This window comes from Alligator sinensis, unplaced genomic scaffold (genome assembly GCF_000455745.1).
Source record: "Alligator sinensis unplaced genomic scaffold, ASM45574v1 scaffold528_1, whole genome shotgun sequence".
Lineage (NCBI taxonomy): Eukaryota > Metazoa > Chordata > Crocodylia > Alligatoridae > Alligator > Alligator sinensis.
In genome coordinates, this window is record NW_005841846.1 from 5,342,564 (window position 1) to 5,356,070 (window position 13,507).

The 13,507-nt window shown below is 38.2% G+C and overlaps 1 protein-coding gene across 16 annotated transcripts in view; it reads left to right on the plus strand.

The window, feature by feature from the left end:
* The window catches only part of SORBS2 (sorbin and SH3 domain containing 2), a 434,751-nt gene that overhangs the window by 404,233 nt on the left and 17,011 nt on the right, over positions 1-13,507 (plus strand). For 10 of the 16 annotated variants that reach the window (XM_025207954.1, XM_025207890.1, XM_025207881.1 and 7 more), the window contains one exon: positions 3,726-3,929. The exons of 4 other annotated variants lie outside the window; for them this stretch is intronic. In XM_025207954.1, coding sequence (XP_025063739.1) covers positions 3,726-3,929 — 204 coding nt within the window. Of the gene's footprint in view, positions 1-3,725; positions 3,930-7,661; positions 7,942-13,507 lie in introns of those variants that run through there. 2 more of the 16 variants (XM_025207910.1, XM_025207943.1) reach the window with 2 other exon arrangements.

Here is a 13,507-nt window from a genome sequence, read left to right on the forward strand (position 1 = left end):
CCCAGAATTGCACGCAGTACTCCAACTGCGGTCTGACCAGCGCCCGATAGAGGGGAAGTATCACCTCCTTGGACCTATTTGTCATGCATCTGCTGATGCACGATAAAGTGCCATTGGCACTTTAGATATAATAGATAGATTTACCATAGATATAATAACACCATAGATGCACCATAGATGCACCATAGATATAATAACATTTTTTAACATTCTCTATCTGCTCATCTGTGGACATCATTTAAAGCAATATATTAAATAATTATCCCAGGTCTGTCCAACTTTAGCATGGCACACTGCTGACTATATGCTGCTGGGGCAACCTGCCTACTGCATGGGCTGTGCCAGCAAGGGCTGCACTGGCAACCAGTAGCCCTTGTGTCGTGTGCTGCTAGGGTGAGTTAACAGCACACAGTCCTACACCGTTTGCTGTTTTGCCTGTGCTGGCAGCACACAGCACACAGACTCCCTGCTATGTGGACTGCACAGGTGGCACAAAACCCCCCAGGCCCTCCCCCAGTTGGGGAGCAGCAGGAAAGGTATCCATGGGGCCTGCAAATCATTTATTAAATGCTCATGGGCTACCAGTTAGACAGCCCTGAATTATTCTGTACCAGAGAATCATGCATTGTTGTCAAGCATTGTTGGATGTTGTGAGTAATGTCTTCTGCTGGAATACAGACTTGTATTATCACTTGGAATCTATTTTTGTGGTTGCAAGATATCTCATGCAAGTTTCTAAAAGAATTAACATTTACATTTTTCTGTCTAATTCTTATGTGTTATGTATCAGCATATTTATTCAGTCTCCTTAAATATAAATCTATAGAACTAACCATTTTACTGAATAATCCCTAATTAGGCATAGAGAGATTAAAATGTTAATCACTGAATTAATTAGTTATATGCTGAATCTTAATGTATGTAACCAAGACTTAACTGTTTATCATGAAAAATATACTGAGGAAAAATCATAATTCATACATAAAATAATGCTTGCAATATAATGGAAATGAAAAGACTATCTGTGTAAAATCTAATCCACATAAAAAGAATACAGACAAATTATTATCAAACTCTGGTACCTAAATCCATTATCAGCCAGTTAAATAGAGGATATCAATGTTCAGGGATGTTACACATCACAACCCCTACTAAGTTCTTGGAAGCTGAAGTAGTCTGAAAACGAGTCATTTTTTCAGATGCCTAAAATTCATTATCCAGGCTTGAAAATGGTCACCATTAAGACTAGAAAAGCTAAAAAAAAGATTTTATAGTGGTGATATGCAAGATTTCAATTAGGGCAATTGCTAAAAGGATGGTGGCAGATAGTTTGGTACAAAGGAACTCAGTGATCTGCTCTTCTTCGGAAAATGAATCCAAAACATGACCTTCTTGATAGTGATTCAGAGCTGCCCCTATACCCAAGTGAATATGTGAGTCTTTCTATTGACTTTATTCTCAGTGGCTCAGTCCCACATTGTGTTTAGAAAGCCCTAAACTCATGGAGAGGAACTAAAGGATTATTTTTAAATGTGAATATGTATATTTTATAAGCATTTTCAGAATACACATTTCTTGCTGCTGGGCTTTGTACTTCTCTCTCCTGACAGCCTAGTTGTGATGAAGGACTAACCGGCATTTGTTTGTTTTATTTTTTCAACTAGAGATCCTTTTATGGTAGCCACAAAATCACGAACAGAAATAAAATTACATCAATCTAAAGCAGATTATCCAAATTATAGGAAATGAAAAGGAAAAGACTTTGTCTTTGTATCAGGCATGATAAGATGTATGTCATATAAAACAAGTGGGCACTGATAGAATTTAATAGGAGAAATGTTTGAGGGGAGTGCTTCTTTCTTTCTTCTTTTTTTTATAGCCAGTTTCTAGGCTGCCTGTAAACAATGAAACATAACTATTTTTAATCAGAGATTGAGAGATTGGGTATGCTCTGTCAGTGAAAATACAGCTATTGTGTCTTTTCCTCTTTGTTAGGAATTCCTTTTGAAGTTTGTAACATACTGTGCATTAAACAATACCAGCTGTTATAGGTAGCAAGAGATTCAGTATTGCCATCTCTCGTGATTTTTGGTGTTCTTAAAGTCTACTGTCAAGCTGCCACTTAGCTGGTAAATGAACACGTGAGTACCCTGAGCAGGGCCCTTCCTCAACTCATCTGCCATGCCTTGATGGTACCAGAAAAGGAAGGGTTCAGTGATGTAATAGCTGGTCCCCTGTTGGGGTACTCACAGTCCGGTTGTGGCTGACTTGGGGCTCCACCTTCCCTACATTTAATCCACTTGCCAACTGTTAATGTCAATACATTACAGCCTGTAATAGCTGCTTCAGCAGTCTGGCCCCATTTGTCTGTCACTGACTAGAAATCCATTGTCCAATCCCTCGGTGAGGGTGTACCTGGTGTCCTCTTCACCGCCTGTCCTCACTCTAAGCTCAGGGCACCCTGCATTGGGCTTTCCCCTCCTGGGAAAGAGCCCTTATTGGTTGACCCAATGGGTCTTTCAAAATAAATAAATAAATAAATAAATAAAATCTAAAGGAAAAGAAAACAAGAAAGGGGCTGCCTGTGAGAGGCTCAAACAAACCCCTCAGGTGATTTCCCTTCTCAGCCTCCCTTTTTGGTGGTAGCGAGGCTGCTGAGGGAGAGCAGGGAGTCAGATAGTGGCTCCCTGTCTTTTCCTGGCCCTATTTTAGTGGGGACCCAGGTGGTTTGGTGCCCCACAGCTTTGGCACCCCACAACATCCCCTGCCCATGGGCTCAGTTTGCCTGGTGTTGCCTTCCAGCCTTCCTCTCCACTTCGGCACCATCTGTGCCTTTTAAATTTCCCACGGCGGTGTCTGTGGCTGGCATCATCAGCCAAATACCACCAAGCCTGGTTGAGGCACCACACATTGCACCAATCTGGGCTTGCTCCACATTGCTAGTGAGTTACCCTGCTCCCCCAGTGCTCTCTGCCCTTTTCTGTCCAGATTAGATAGGGCTCTCAGGGGTTTGAGAGGGTGTGCATGGTCCTTGCCACCACATCAATGCTTTGGGAATGTAAAAAGCTTAGCTCTTTCCTTTTATTCATTTATTTATTTATTTGTTTGTTTGTTTTATATATATGGAAAGAGCTACGTTTTTCACATTTGCACACATTTACATTCCACAAATGTGTATATATATATTTAGAAGAAAGAGTTAAGTTTTTCATATTCCCAATGTGCAGACTTTAAGAGCAATGCCAAAAATCATGAGACTTGGCAACACTGTAGATTTTGCAATACCATGGATTGTGTTTTCCTTTTTTAACTTTCAAGTTTGCTAATTTAAAAAATAAAATAAAATAAAGCACACAACATCTGCAAGACTTTTACATTGAGTGCAATAATGATTATTGTTACTTGTTGTAGGAAGACATCAGGCCAGGCATGTAGTAGAGGACTAGAATACATAGAAAAATGGGGCTAGAATATACCTTCAAGGCCAATATCTGATATTAGAATGGTACCACCATCTAGTCCACTTCTACTGGAATGGGAATCATCCTTTAGTAAGGTTATTGGGGAAAATGTGAGGGGAATGAGAACATGCGGGAGATTATCATGACTCTGAGTGTTCACAAAGAATCACCAGGTGAAAATATTGCCATGTTCTGAGTTACTAAAATATTCAAAATAAAGTTATCCCTTGTTCACTGATAATGAATTTTCATAATGCATTACAGGGAGACAGAGTAATTCTTCTTAAACGAGTTGATCAAAACTGGTATGAAGGTAAAATACCAGGAACCAACAGACAAGGCATCTTCCCTGTTTCCTATGTAGAAGTCATCAAAAAGAATGCCTTGAAAGGTGTTGATGACTACCCTGATCCTCCAATATCCCAAAGCTATTCTAGTGACAGAGTACACCATTTAAGTTCAACTAAGGTAAGAAAGATTTTTCCCCACCATATCTAGAAAATATTACTTAATACAATCTTGTAAGTCTTTGGTAAGATCATCAGTAAAGAGTTTAATATGCATGGTTAAAAAGTAAAAAAAAAAAAAAATCATCTTAAATCTTTTTTTCCTGACGATATAAAGCAGTGTCACTGAATTTTCATTGCATTAACTTTCGTTTATAGATATTTTACTATACGCTGTGGCATTTAAGACTCTCTTGCTTTCACTATAGTAATAAAATTAAAAGCGTAAAAAACACATAAAAGTTTCATTTCCAATAATAGCATAAATACCCTTCATAAATTCCTGTTCTTTTTTTATTGACTATTATTTCATGGGCAGGGACAGGCAAAGAGTTGGACTGACAGTCAAGCCCACCACGATAATACTTGTTCAGCAATATTGAACAGGATTTAAACATTAAGGGTTATGTTCAGTTAACTTTGACATTGGAACATGAACATCTTGTCCTGATGAAGCCCAGAAGAGTTCTAAAAGAGTTGTTTCCACAGGGACATAACTGGCCTTGTGCTTTCTTAGTCCATCCTTGCTTACAAAGATGCATTAGGTCATGCAATAGCCATTAAGTTCTTCTGTGGCTTTCCTTCTTTCTGCTACCTGCACTCCTGAAAGGAAACTCTCTTCAAAGTGTGCACTCCCCAAGATGATAGTGCAACATAATAGCATTTATATAATGCTATAAGTATGCAGATGTTGTCAAGTTACAGAACAGTTTAGGTTCAGATCTATATATGGCTACCACCTGAAATGGCATTCTTTACAGTTTATCATATTTAATGGAGCGCACACAAATGTTTCAGAAGTGTCTTGAACCCCTTTCCTTCCTAGTCTATACAGCCAGCACAAATCATGTTGGTGAGAGAAAGGTGATTTCTACTTCAGGTGATTCTATCTTTTTGGTGTTGAGCTCATTCTGATCAAGCTGATAGCTAATATAATAACCCTCTCAAAGATTTGCTGGGTATGGAGCTTTTTAAATAATGACAGGTACATGGAGATTTTTCTCTGCGACTTCAGTTAGCATTAATGAGAGTTACCAGCCTAAAACTTCTGAATGTCAAGGGGAGAGAAAAATTAAAATTTTCATTTTTTCCTATCTTATCTCTTTAGCATGTTCTGTTTATGTATGTATGTAGTCTATAAACTTTGTTTGTTTAGTTGTGGTCTCTATTTGTTTCACTGTTATCAGAATAACATTTTACCTCATTTCTATTTGTAATACTGTATAATTATTCACATGTTGGTGCTAATTTAGCAGGTTGAAATATAAAAGTTTCACTTCTGTGTTTAAATAATTCTAACTTTTGCCAAAAGGTATCCTTGGTGGGTAACTGTGACTTCAATTTTGTGCCTAAGGATGATAGCATCAAATGCAAGGTTCACTGGAACAAATGTTTCCTGCCCTTCAAACATGTACACAAAAGGATGTCAGCTGTTAGATTTACCACCCAATAAGAATTTTGGGAAAGAAGTAACAGCGATAAGCCTGTGCGAATAGGGAAGTATTCAATTCAGATTCAGCCAATTCAGAGGACAGTGATTCAATTTGGAGATTCAGATCACTGTCCCAAATTGATTCGGTCGAATCAACTTAGGAAGATTCAGTGCTGATTCGGGGAAATTCGGAGATTTGGTCATAGACTATACTGGGGAATCACTGAAATACCTAAAACTGTCATTTTTTGACTGATTTGGATAAAAATTTCTGGGATGGTAGCCCCTTCTGAGGGCACAAAGCATGCAAAGGTCCAAGGAGATAGGGGCAGGGGTTTCTGGGAAACTGTACCTCAAATGGCTAAAAGCTAAACTTGTGCCGTGTGTGTGTGTGTTAAGGCAGATTTGGATGAAAATAGCAGGGATGGTAGCCCCTTCTGAGGCCTTGAGGGCTGCCAAGTTTCAAGGAGAAAGGTGCAGGGGTTTCACTGCCAAGGAAAACACAGCTTTCTTTTTAAGAAGTGTGGGGGGGAAAAAACAAGAACAAATATAAATTGAAAGAAATGGATTGGATAGGGATAAGTAGAGGGATTCTAGTAAGTAAGCTATATCCAATCCTTTCCAAAAACAAAAAATATCAGGAGACTGACCAGTTCCTTTCAGATGCTGTTGCTCAGGCAGAAACAGTTCACAAAAGGCACAGAAAGGCTGCAGACAAAGGCTTATGTGCTGTTTCTACATCCCTCCCCCACAGCACTGTGATTGGAAGAGGACTCAGGGAAAGATCAGAGTCACTGCCCAGCTACAGATGTCAGTCTTTCCCCACCCTGCTTCTCTTCCCTCTTCTCAGTTTCTGTTCCCCTGAAAGACTGCCTTCTTAATCTCCAAATCTTTTCTGAATCAATTTGGAGGGGTTTTTTTCTTCTCCTGATCCGATTCAGATTCCATGATTCGGCCTCTGAATCTTCTCCGAATTGAATTGTAGACTGAAGCTTTGCACACCCCTAAACAGCAAGTTCAACAGTAGCTTGCCATCCTACACTCCCCATTGGTTCAACTCTGTATTATATAGCCTTACGGCTACAATTCTGATTATTCCACTGAGACCTGGGCTGTTGCTTCAAAACATATAGTTTCCAATGGAACTCACTCTCAAGTTAAAATCACTCAGGGGTTCTTTAACATTTAGGTATTTCACAGTCTCCATTACTGAAAAGCTAAAAACCTGGAGAAAGAGAATGAATCTGAAAGAAGTGTAGGAGAGTCTCCGTCTCCAGAAGCTGCAAAAAGAATATAGAAAGTCTGTCCTTTATATTTCTCTAGATAACTCACTGGATAGCCCAAATTTTCTTGGTTACTTTAGAAAACTAAAAATGCCACAGGATAGATTCTCAATTTGTGTAAATTATCATAACACCACCAATGAAACTACGATGATTTAGATCAGTTAAGCATCTGCCTCTTTGATTAGACAGATACAAGATGCCATATGTTTTTTTTTTCTTCCTTCTCACTCCATTAAAGAGAAGCAGTAACCAGAATTGGCTAAATTTCTGAAGATACAGAGAAACAGAGAATGCCAGGTTTCTGGAGAAATTAAATAAGTTTTTTGACATAATAGTAAGAGCTCATGGGCCTTATTTTCCACTCCATTACACCAATATTTATGATGATGTCAGTGTAGATACCTCTGAATAAAAGCAGCATGCAACTATGACAATGTGGAAAGTCAGGCCCTAGAGTCAGAACCTAGAACAGGTGTCAACAGACATGCATATTAGTGGATATCTGCTTTCTAAAAGAAAAAAAATCCATGACGTTTCATGTGACAAAGAGAATTTCTGCAGCAATGGCTGCACTCCCATACATGAAAAATTAACACTGCACTAAAACTTCTAAAGTCAATCTCCCTCACACGTAGTAACAAGAAGGTATTCAAAACTCTGTTAAATTTGGCAAGAGAGTTTGGTATCAGGAAGTCCTTACTAAAGTTTGTCTAACTTCTCCAAAATAAAGCTATCTACCTTAAGAACTTCAATACAAGGTAAGTATTTTTTCCTCTTCTGTCCATGCTATGATATTCAGAAATTTAACCTTTTTCTGTTTCTACAATACTACTTAAAATGCAAAGTAGCTGGATAGCCTAAAACATGCAAAGAGATGCAGTCTAGAATTGTTTTTGATGATTTTAACAATGAAATAAAAAAAATTTTAATTCAAGTTAAATTTGGAGGATTAATAGTCACACAAATACATTTTCAGTATTTACTGAAGCAATGGATATCTACAGATGTGGTGTACGTTTGACTCTCAAGTCTGTCATTCTTACAAAAGGACATTTATTTTACCAGAAGGATACTTCAATCAATAATATGTACTGGTATTCAAGATATATTGTTCTGTACTGTGCTGTTATCATTTTAAAAGTCTACATTCAGTCAGATTTGAGTGTTATGTATCTTTATGCAAAATGCAATCTTCTTGTTCAAAATGACATCTTTTTTAAATAAAAATGCACTGTGTAGCTACTGATGCCTTAATAAAAGTATGCAATGTATTTAAGATGTTTCTATAAGATCATCTCACAGAAAAGTGCAGAAAATAGTGATCATATTACAATTAGACATCGTCCAGTTTATTTTATTTATGTTAGTATTTAATGGCACCTAAAATGAGGTAGGTGCTTCCAGCAGTACCTCTGTTCTCAAAATAATAGTTACAGTTTGAAAGAATGACAGCAATCTTGATCGTATGATTGAACAACTTGTGACAGGCTTACTAACATAGAGCAGTAAATAACATAACTCTAGTGGATCAAATTTTAACTCCCTTCATGAACTCAGTGATTCAGATATGTCTTGATGTTTGACATTTAAGCCCCAGGCCAGAACCTGATACAGTTTCATTTTTCAAATGTCTTTTCTACTACTCTGATTCATGTACTAATGATTTCAGACATTTGTGCATATTGAAATAGTATCCTATAAGCCAGAAGATGGTAGAGAACTACTTTAATCACTCATATTTTAGTCCAATGTCATTTTCATTTTTTCTTTTAATTTCCTTTTTTTCTTATTTCTAAAGTTGCCTTCCAAAGCATCATCCCCACTTCCCAGGTGTTGTTCCTCTCCTTGGTCAGACTCTACTAAAGAGAATCTTCAGGCTGTCACTAATGAATTGCTCTCACTGACTGTTGGTTTTCTACCTTCAACCATATCTGTCCCAACTCCTCCACCTTTTCCTGACGACTTTATTTATGACTTAGAAGAACTCAGCTCTTTGGCATTATCAGCTTCTCAGTCTGTAGCAAAGCCCCCAGGTAATACCATATGCCAACTTACGAACAGTCACATTTTTCCAGTTACATCAGCAGAGGTCTCTCTCAGCTCTCCTGAATCCCTTCCTCAGCCCTTTCCTACATCTACCTCTGTATCACTTCCTCTAGCAACCCAATCTTATGACAAATTGAATAAGCCTATTACAAATGGTATCAAGCTGGATGAAAAGAAATATAAAGATTTGAAAGAGATAATTGGATCTCCAGCTGTCAGAGAAAACAAAAATGTATCAGATTCTACAAAAATATGTGGAATCCTGGGCACTACTTTTGCTGTCTCTGAGATGCCTAAAGTTGACTCCTTACTTAGAATGCTAGCTGCAGTTGATGAACAGGAAGAGGAAATCTGTGAAGAGCTCCTGTCAATAATCCAAAGGAGTCAGCCAAAATTTCAAGATTCAGGTTTCTACAGGTATGCCCCTGATGTAGCAGGACAAGTATCAAGACTGCATATAGTGGAGGACCCGAGACATGATAGTTTAAATTCTACAGTAACAATTAAACGAGCAACTCCAATACATTATGAAGAATACATTTCACCGAATATCAATAAAGAGGTATACCAATGTCTTTTAGCTTTTGCATTTAAGTTCCCACTATATTTAGTCTTTCATAATATATTTTGTGTATATATACACATACACAGTGGGCGCGTCTACATGAGACACTTACGGCACATTAGCATAATAATACTGTGCAGTAGCATGTCACAGCACAAACCATGTTAATAGCCCACTGTGCAGTGTTATTAGACTAATACGCAGTAAGCATCACTAAATAATCAGATGCCAGTACTGCTGCACAGTAACTCTAGGTATTGTACATTTAGTTATACTTTAAGTGAGTACTAAACTAAATGTGCAGTATCTAAGGCACATTAATGAATGTGTAGCTGCACCCACAGTGTTCTAATTATCTTGTATTTTTTTTAAAAACTTATATTCTTAACAATGGAAAAGGTACCAGTATTAGAGCATAAATTCCCACTCTTCTCTAATATCTCTTGTCTTTTTTAAATAGAAGGAAAGGTCATTGAAAGTTACAAGGTGCCTTTTTTTCCTCCTATTTGCCCTTCTCTGCTAGTTAATTGCCATCACAACAGTTCTGACCCAACAGGTAGAACATATAGGCTTTTCACTGACCCAGTTTCACTGCCCTTTGAATTACTTGGCAGCATTGGAGCCCTAAAACACAGTGCTATCAGCATTCTTCTCAGAGGCTGCCTATACACATGCTCAGAGGTGGGGGGGGTGTGTTTTAATTAAAGTGGTTCAGCGGTGCCTGGACAGCTACTCTAATTAAAACACCTCACTGTCATGTGTATTAAGCCCCTGCATGTTTAAAAATGGCTGTGGGGCACTTAAAGCACCCTGCAGCCATTTTAGAATGCTACAGAATTGCAGCAGCATCACATGTATTAAGTCCCCACACGTTTTAATTAGAACACAGAGCAGACTCAATTAATCGAGTCTGCTCCAATGTGTTCCCGTTGAACGCCAATGAGCACATGTATAAGCAGCCACAGAGTCTACAATTTACAACTATTGTTTGTCACTTGGCCAGTTAGATTAGTAATAGTTTAATTAGGGTCATAAGAACATGACTAATAATGAGGGACCAGATTAGGTTTGGCTACTGTACACATGCTTCCTGAGGAAAAGAGCCTTTCTAGAATTTTCTCTGTGCCAACACCACCCTGTATTACCCCTAATGCAAACCAACAGGTACATACCACAATATGTCTCTAAATCAATTCATACTACTCAGAAATTATATAAAATTCCTTGTCAGCCTTTCTAGGCAACATTTTAGAAACTGATTTTTTCCCTACATAAAATTTGTTTGGCCAGACAGTACAAGCAGTTAAAGGTGCTATAAATTGAATAATTAGCATAATATGTGCTAATTATTATGCATAATCATAAACAGAAGCAAGACAGAATTATTCAACAAGACAGAATTATTGGAAGGTCTTTGCAGACCTCTAAACTTGCTCTCATGGTTTAAAAACTGCACCAACCCTGGGACCAAGCTATGTTGTAGCTATTTGAAGGGACGTTGCCAATATAAAAATTATGGTGTTAACAATCATTCCTCTCTTTACGATACTAGAACGCTTATTTCGTTAAAAGTTGGGGATTTTTTCAATCTAGTTTGGAACTATTTATCCTCTTTATTCACTTTTTTGGACTTATCTTGACCTGCAAAAGGAAAAATCAGGGGATTCTGTTTTAATTATATTTATACTTAGTTTTATATTCACGGTGGAGTTTTTGGATTTCAACTTTGTGGGTATGTTTAATTATGAACAAATATTTTTATTCTGTTTTCAGCAAATGAATAATCTTAGGGCCCAGACATGACACATTTACACTGATTTAAATCACACCAGGATTTGAAGTGAACAGGCTCAAACCACCAGCTCTTTTGGGGGTAGCTGCATGTTGTAGGCATAGTTCCAGTGCCTTGATGCTAGAGGAGCAGATAATAGTTTGTTTGCTGTAAGCAAACAGCTACTCTAAAATAAGCCGCAGGTACACAACACCTGCACCAGTAGAGAGAGGCAGTTAGCTGAGTTAGCCTGAAGATGACAGGGTAGGTATGCACCTTTATAGGATAACTAAATATGATGCATGTGCACAAGCTGTCATGAACAAAAGTGTATTTCATCAAATGCTATGAAAGGATGTGTAAAAATCAGTCTGAAGTCAGGCAGAAAGACAGAGGAGAGATTCACAAGCTTTTTTAAGCAAGAGTTCACTTCATCAGATGTTATGAAAGGACATGCACAGATCAGGCTATCAAATAGAGTGATCTAAATTCAAAAGACAGGGAAGGGAGGGCGTGCAGAGGGGGCAATGCTGAGAGGGACAAACAATAAACCCATAGGGACAAAGGGGTCACAAAAGGGTCCATGTGCATGTATTACTTCTCAGTGTACCTTACACCTGTAGTCAGCAAGACAAACCATTTGGGAATGTGTTGTTTAAACCCCGATGTTGAGACCCAGATATTTTCATACTTATTTAAGTGTCTGTTGTCAGAGGTACCATGATTTTTCCCAGGCCAGTTCAACATCAGATACTAGAGTGAGATTATATGTTGCGTAACTACTATTTTTTTGTACACCAGTGCGACAACTAATTAAAGCAGCATTAAATGTGTCATGCGTTGTCTAGGCCTTTAGTTATGGTAAAAGCTTGACTTTGTAACATTTGGACTTAATTTTACTTGGCAAAGTCCCTTATAAATACTACATTTGAAGGATTGGTTTTTTAAGTTAACAGACTTCACATAGGGTGGGATCCCACAAGAAGCTAAGCACTTGTCAGAGATGCTAAGCACTTTCAACTTCAATTGCCTTGCATAATCACTGGTGGTCCTCAAGGGCAGAATTATGAAAGTACAAGGTATTTACTTCAGTCTTGCCCAGATTCATATTTCTTAATTAGGAAGTCTAAAGGCAAAGGTGTAGTGAGAAATAAATAGAAGATGCTTTCAAGACTAAATCGCAGTGTCATGGAAGCCAATGGTAAACCCACCGTTGATACAAGATTTCGTGCCAGAATGTTAGATTTACTGACTTGTAACCAAGGCAGCATTATACTGAGAAGAGCAGTCAGAGGGGTCTTTCTGCCTTTGCTAATTAGTGGTGTATCACTACTCTCTTTGCACTATATGTCTTTCACTGATGGGTACACTGCATGACTACTTGTTTTCTTTAAATGTTTAAGCCAGCCCCACTTTCTTCGGGGACACAAGGGTCTTCTGCTTCTCCTTTACACCTTCCTTCTAGTCCTCCATTTCACTCTGCCAAAGCATCAGCCTCTCAGTCTGTGTCCACATCTTTCCAATCTGCAGTTCCCTCCTCACCTCCTCTCCTTTCCAAACTCTCATACCGACAGGAAATAAATTCACCAAAACTAAAGGTAACTGCACCTGCCAGCTGTGAATTGCTGCATGTCTTTATGAACGCATGACAAGTGGAAGGATTAATATTTAGAATGCTCTATTTTAATGATTTAAAGTATATTTTCTCAGTTACTAATGCTAATATAGTAACTGTAAATTTAAACATCCCCATCATGAAAGGGCTGGATAGTTTGGGGAGGGATAGATAATAGGATTGGGAATTTTTTTTTAATCTCTAGACTCCAGATCTGATCTGTCTGCCACTGAATTCATTCAGAGGTTTTCTGTTCATTAGTGGGGGTTGTACCAGGTGCTAGGTTGCTAGGTCAATAAGCTGTTGCCAGATATTGTTAAAGAAATGTGTAGCATCAGCCAAGTCGCTAAGGGACTTCAATAACTACTAGCGCTCTTGTTGCCCATTGCTAGCACTTGTGCTATTGGTCCTGGTCCCTACTGACTGAGCAAATGTGTAGAGTGAATTACATCTCTTCCCTAGCCATCCTTCCAGGTCACAGATGCAGCTCTGTGACAAGGAAGCACAGACACATGAAGCCTGGAATGGTGCCTCTTGCTTCTGAGCTGTTTAGTGGGTAAACAGAGAGTCATAGCCTCCAAAGCAGTTTAACTTTCATTAGCATTACATTTGATTTAAGAAGAAAAAAGAAAAAAAATATTATAATTAAACATGCTAAGGGCTGGCCAAGCAGAGAGACTGTTGAAGCAAAGTTCTCAAGCTAAATTATGGCACAATAGCAAAAGTGTATACGTGTGACAATAGTTGAGTTGACAAATAATGTATTAATGTTTAACAAGCAAGGAATTGATTGTATATAAGATTTAAAATCTTCCATTTTAATCC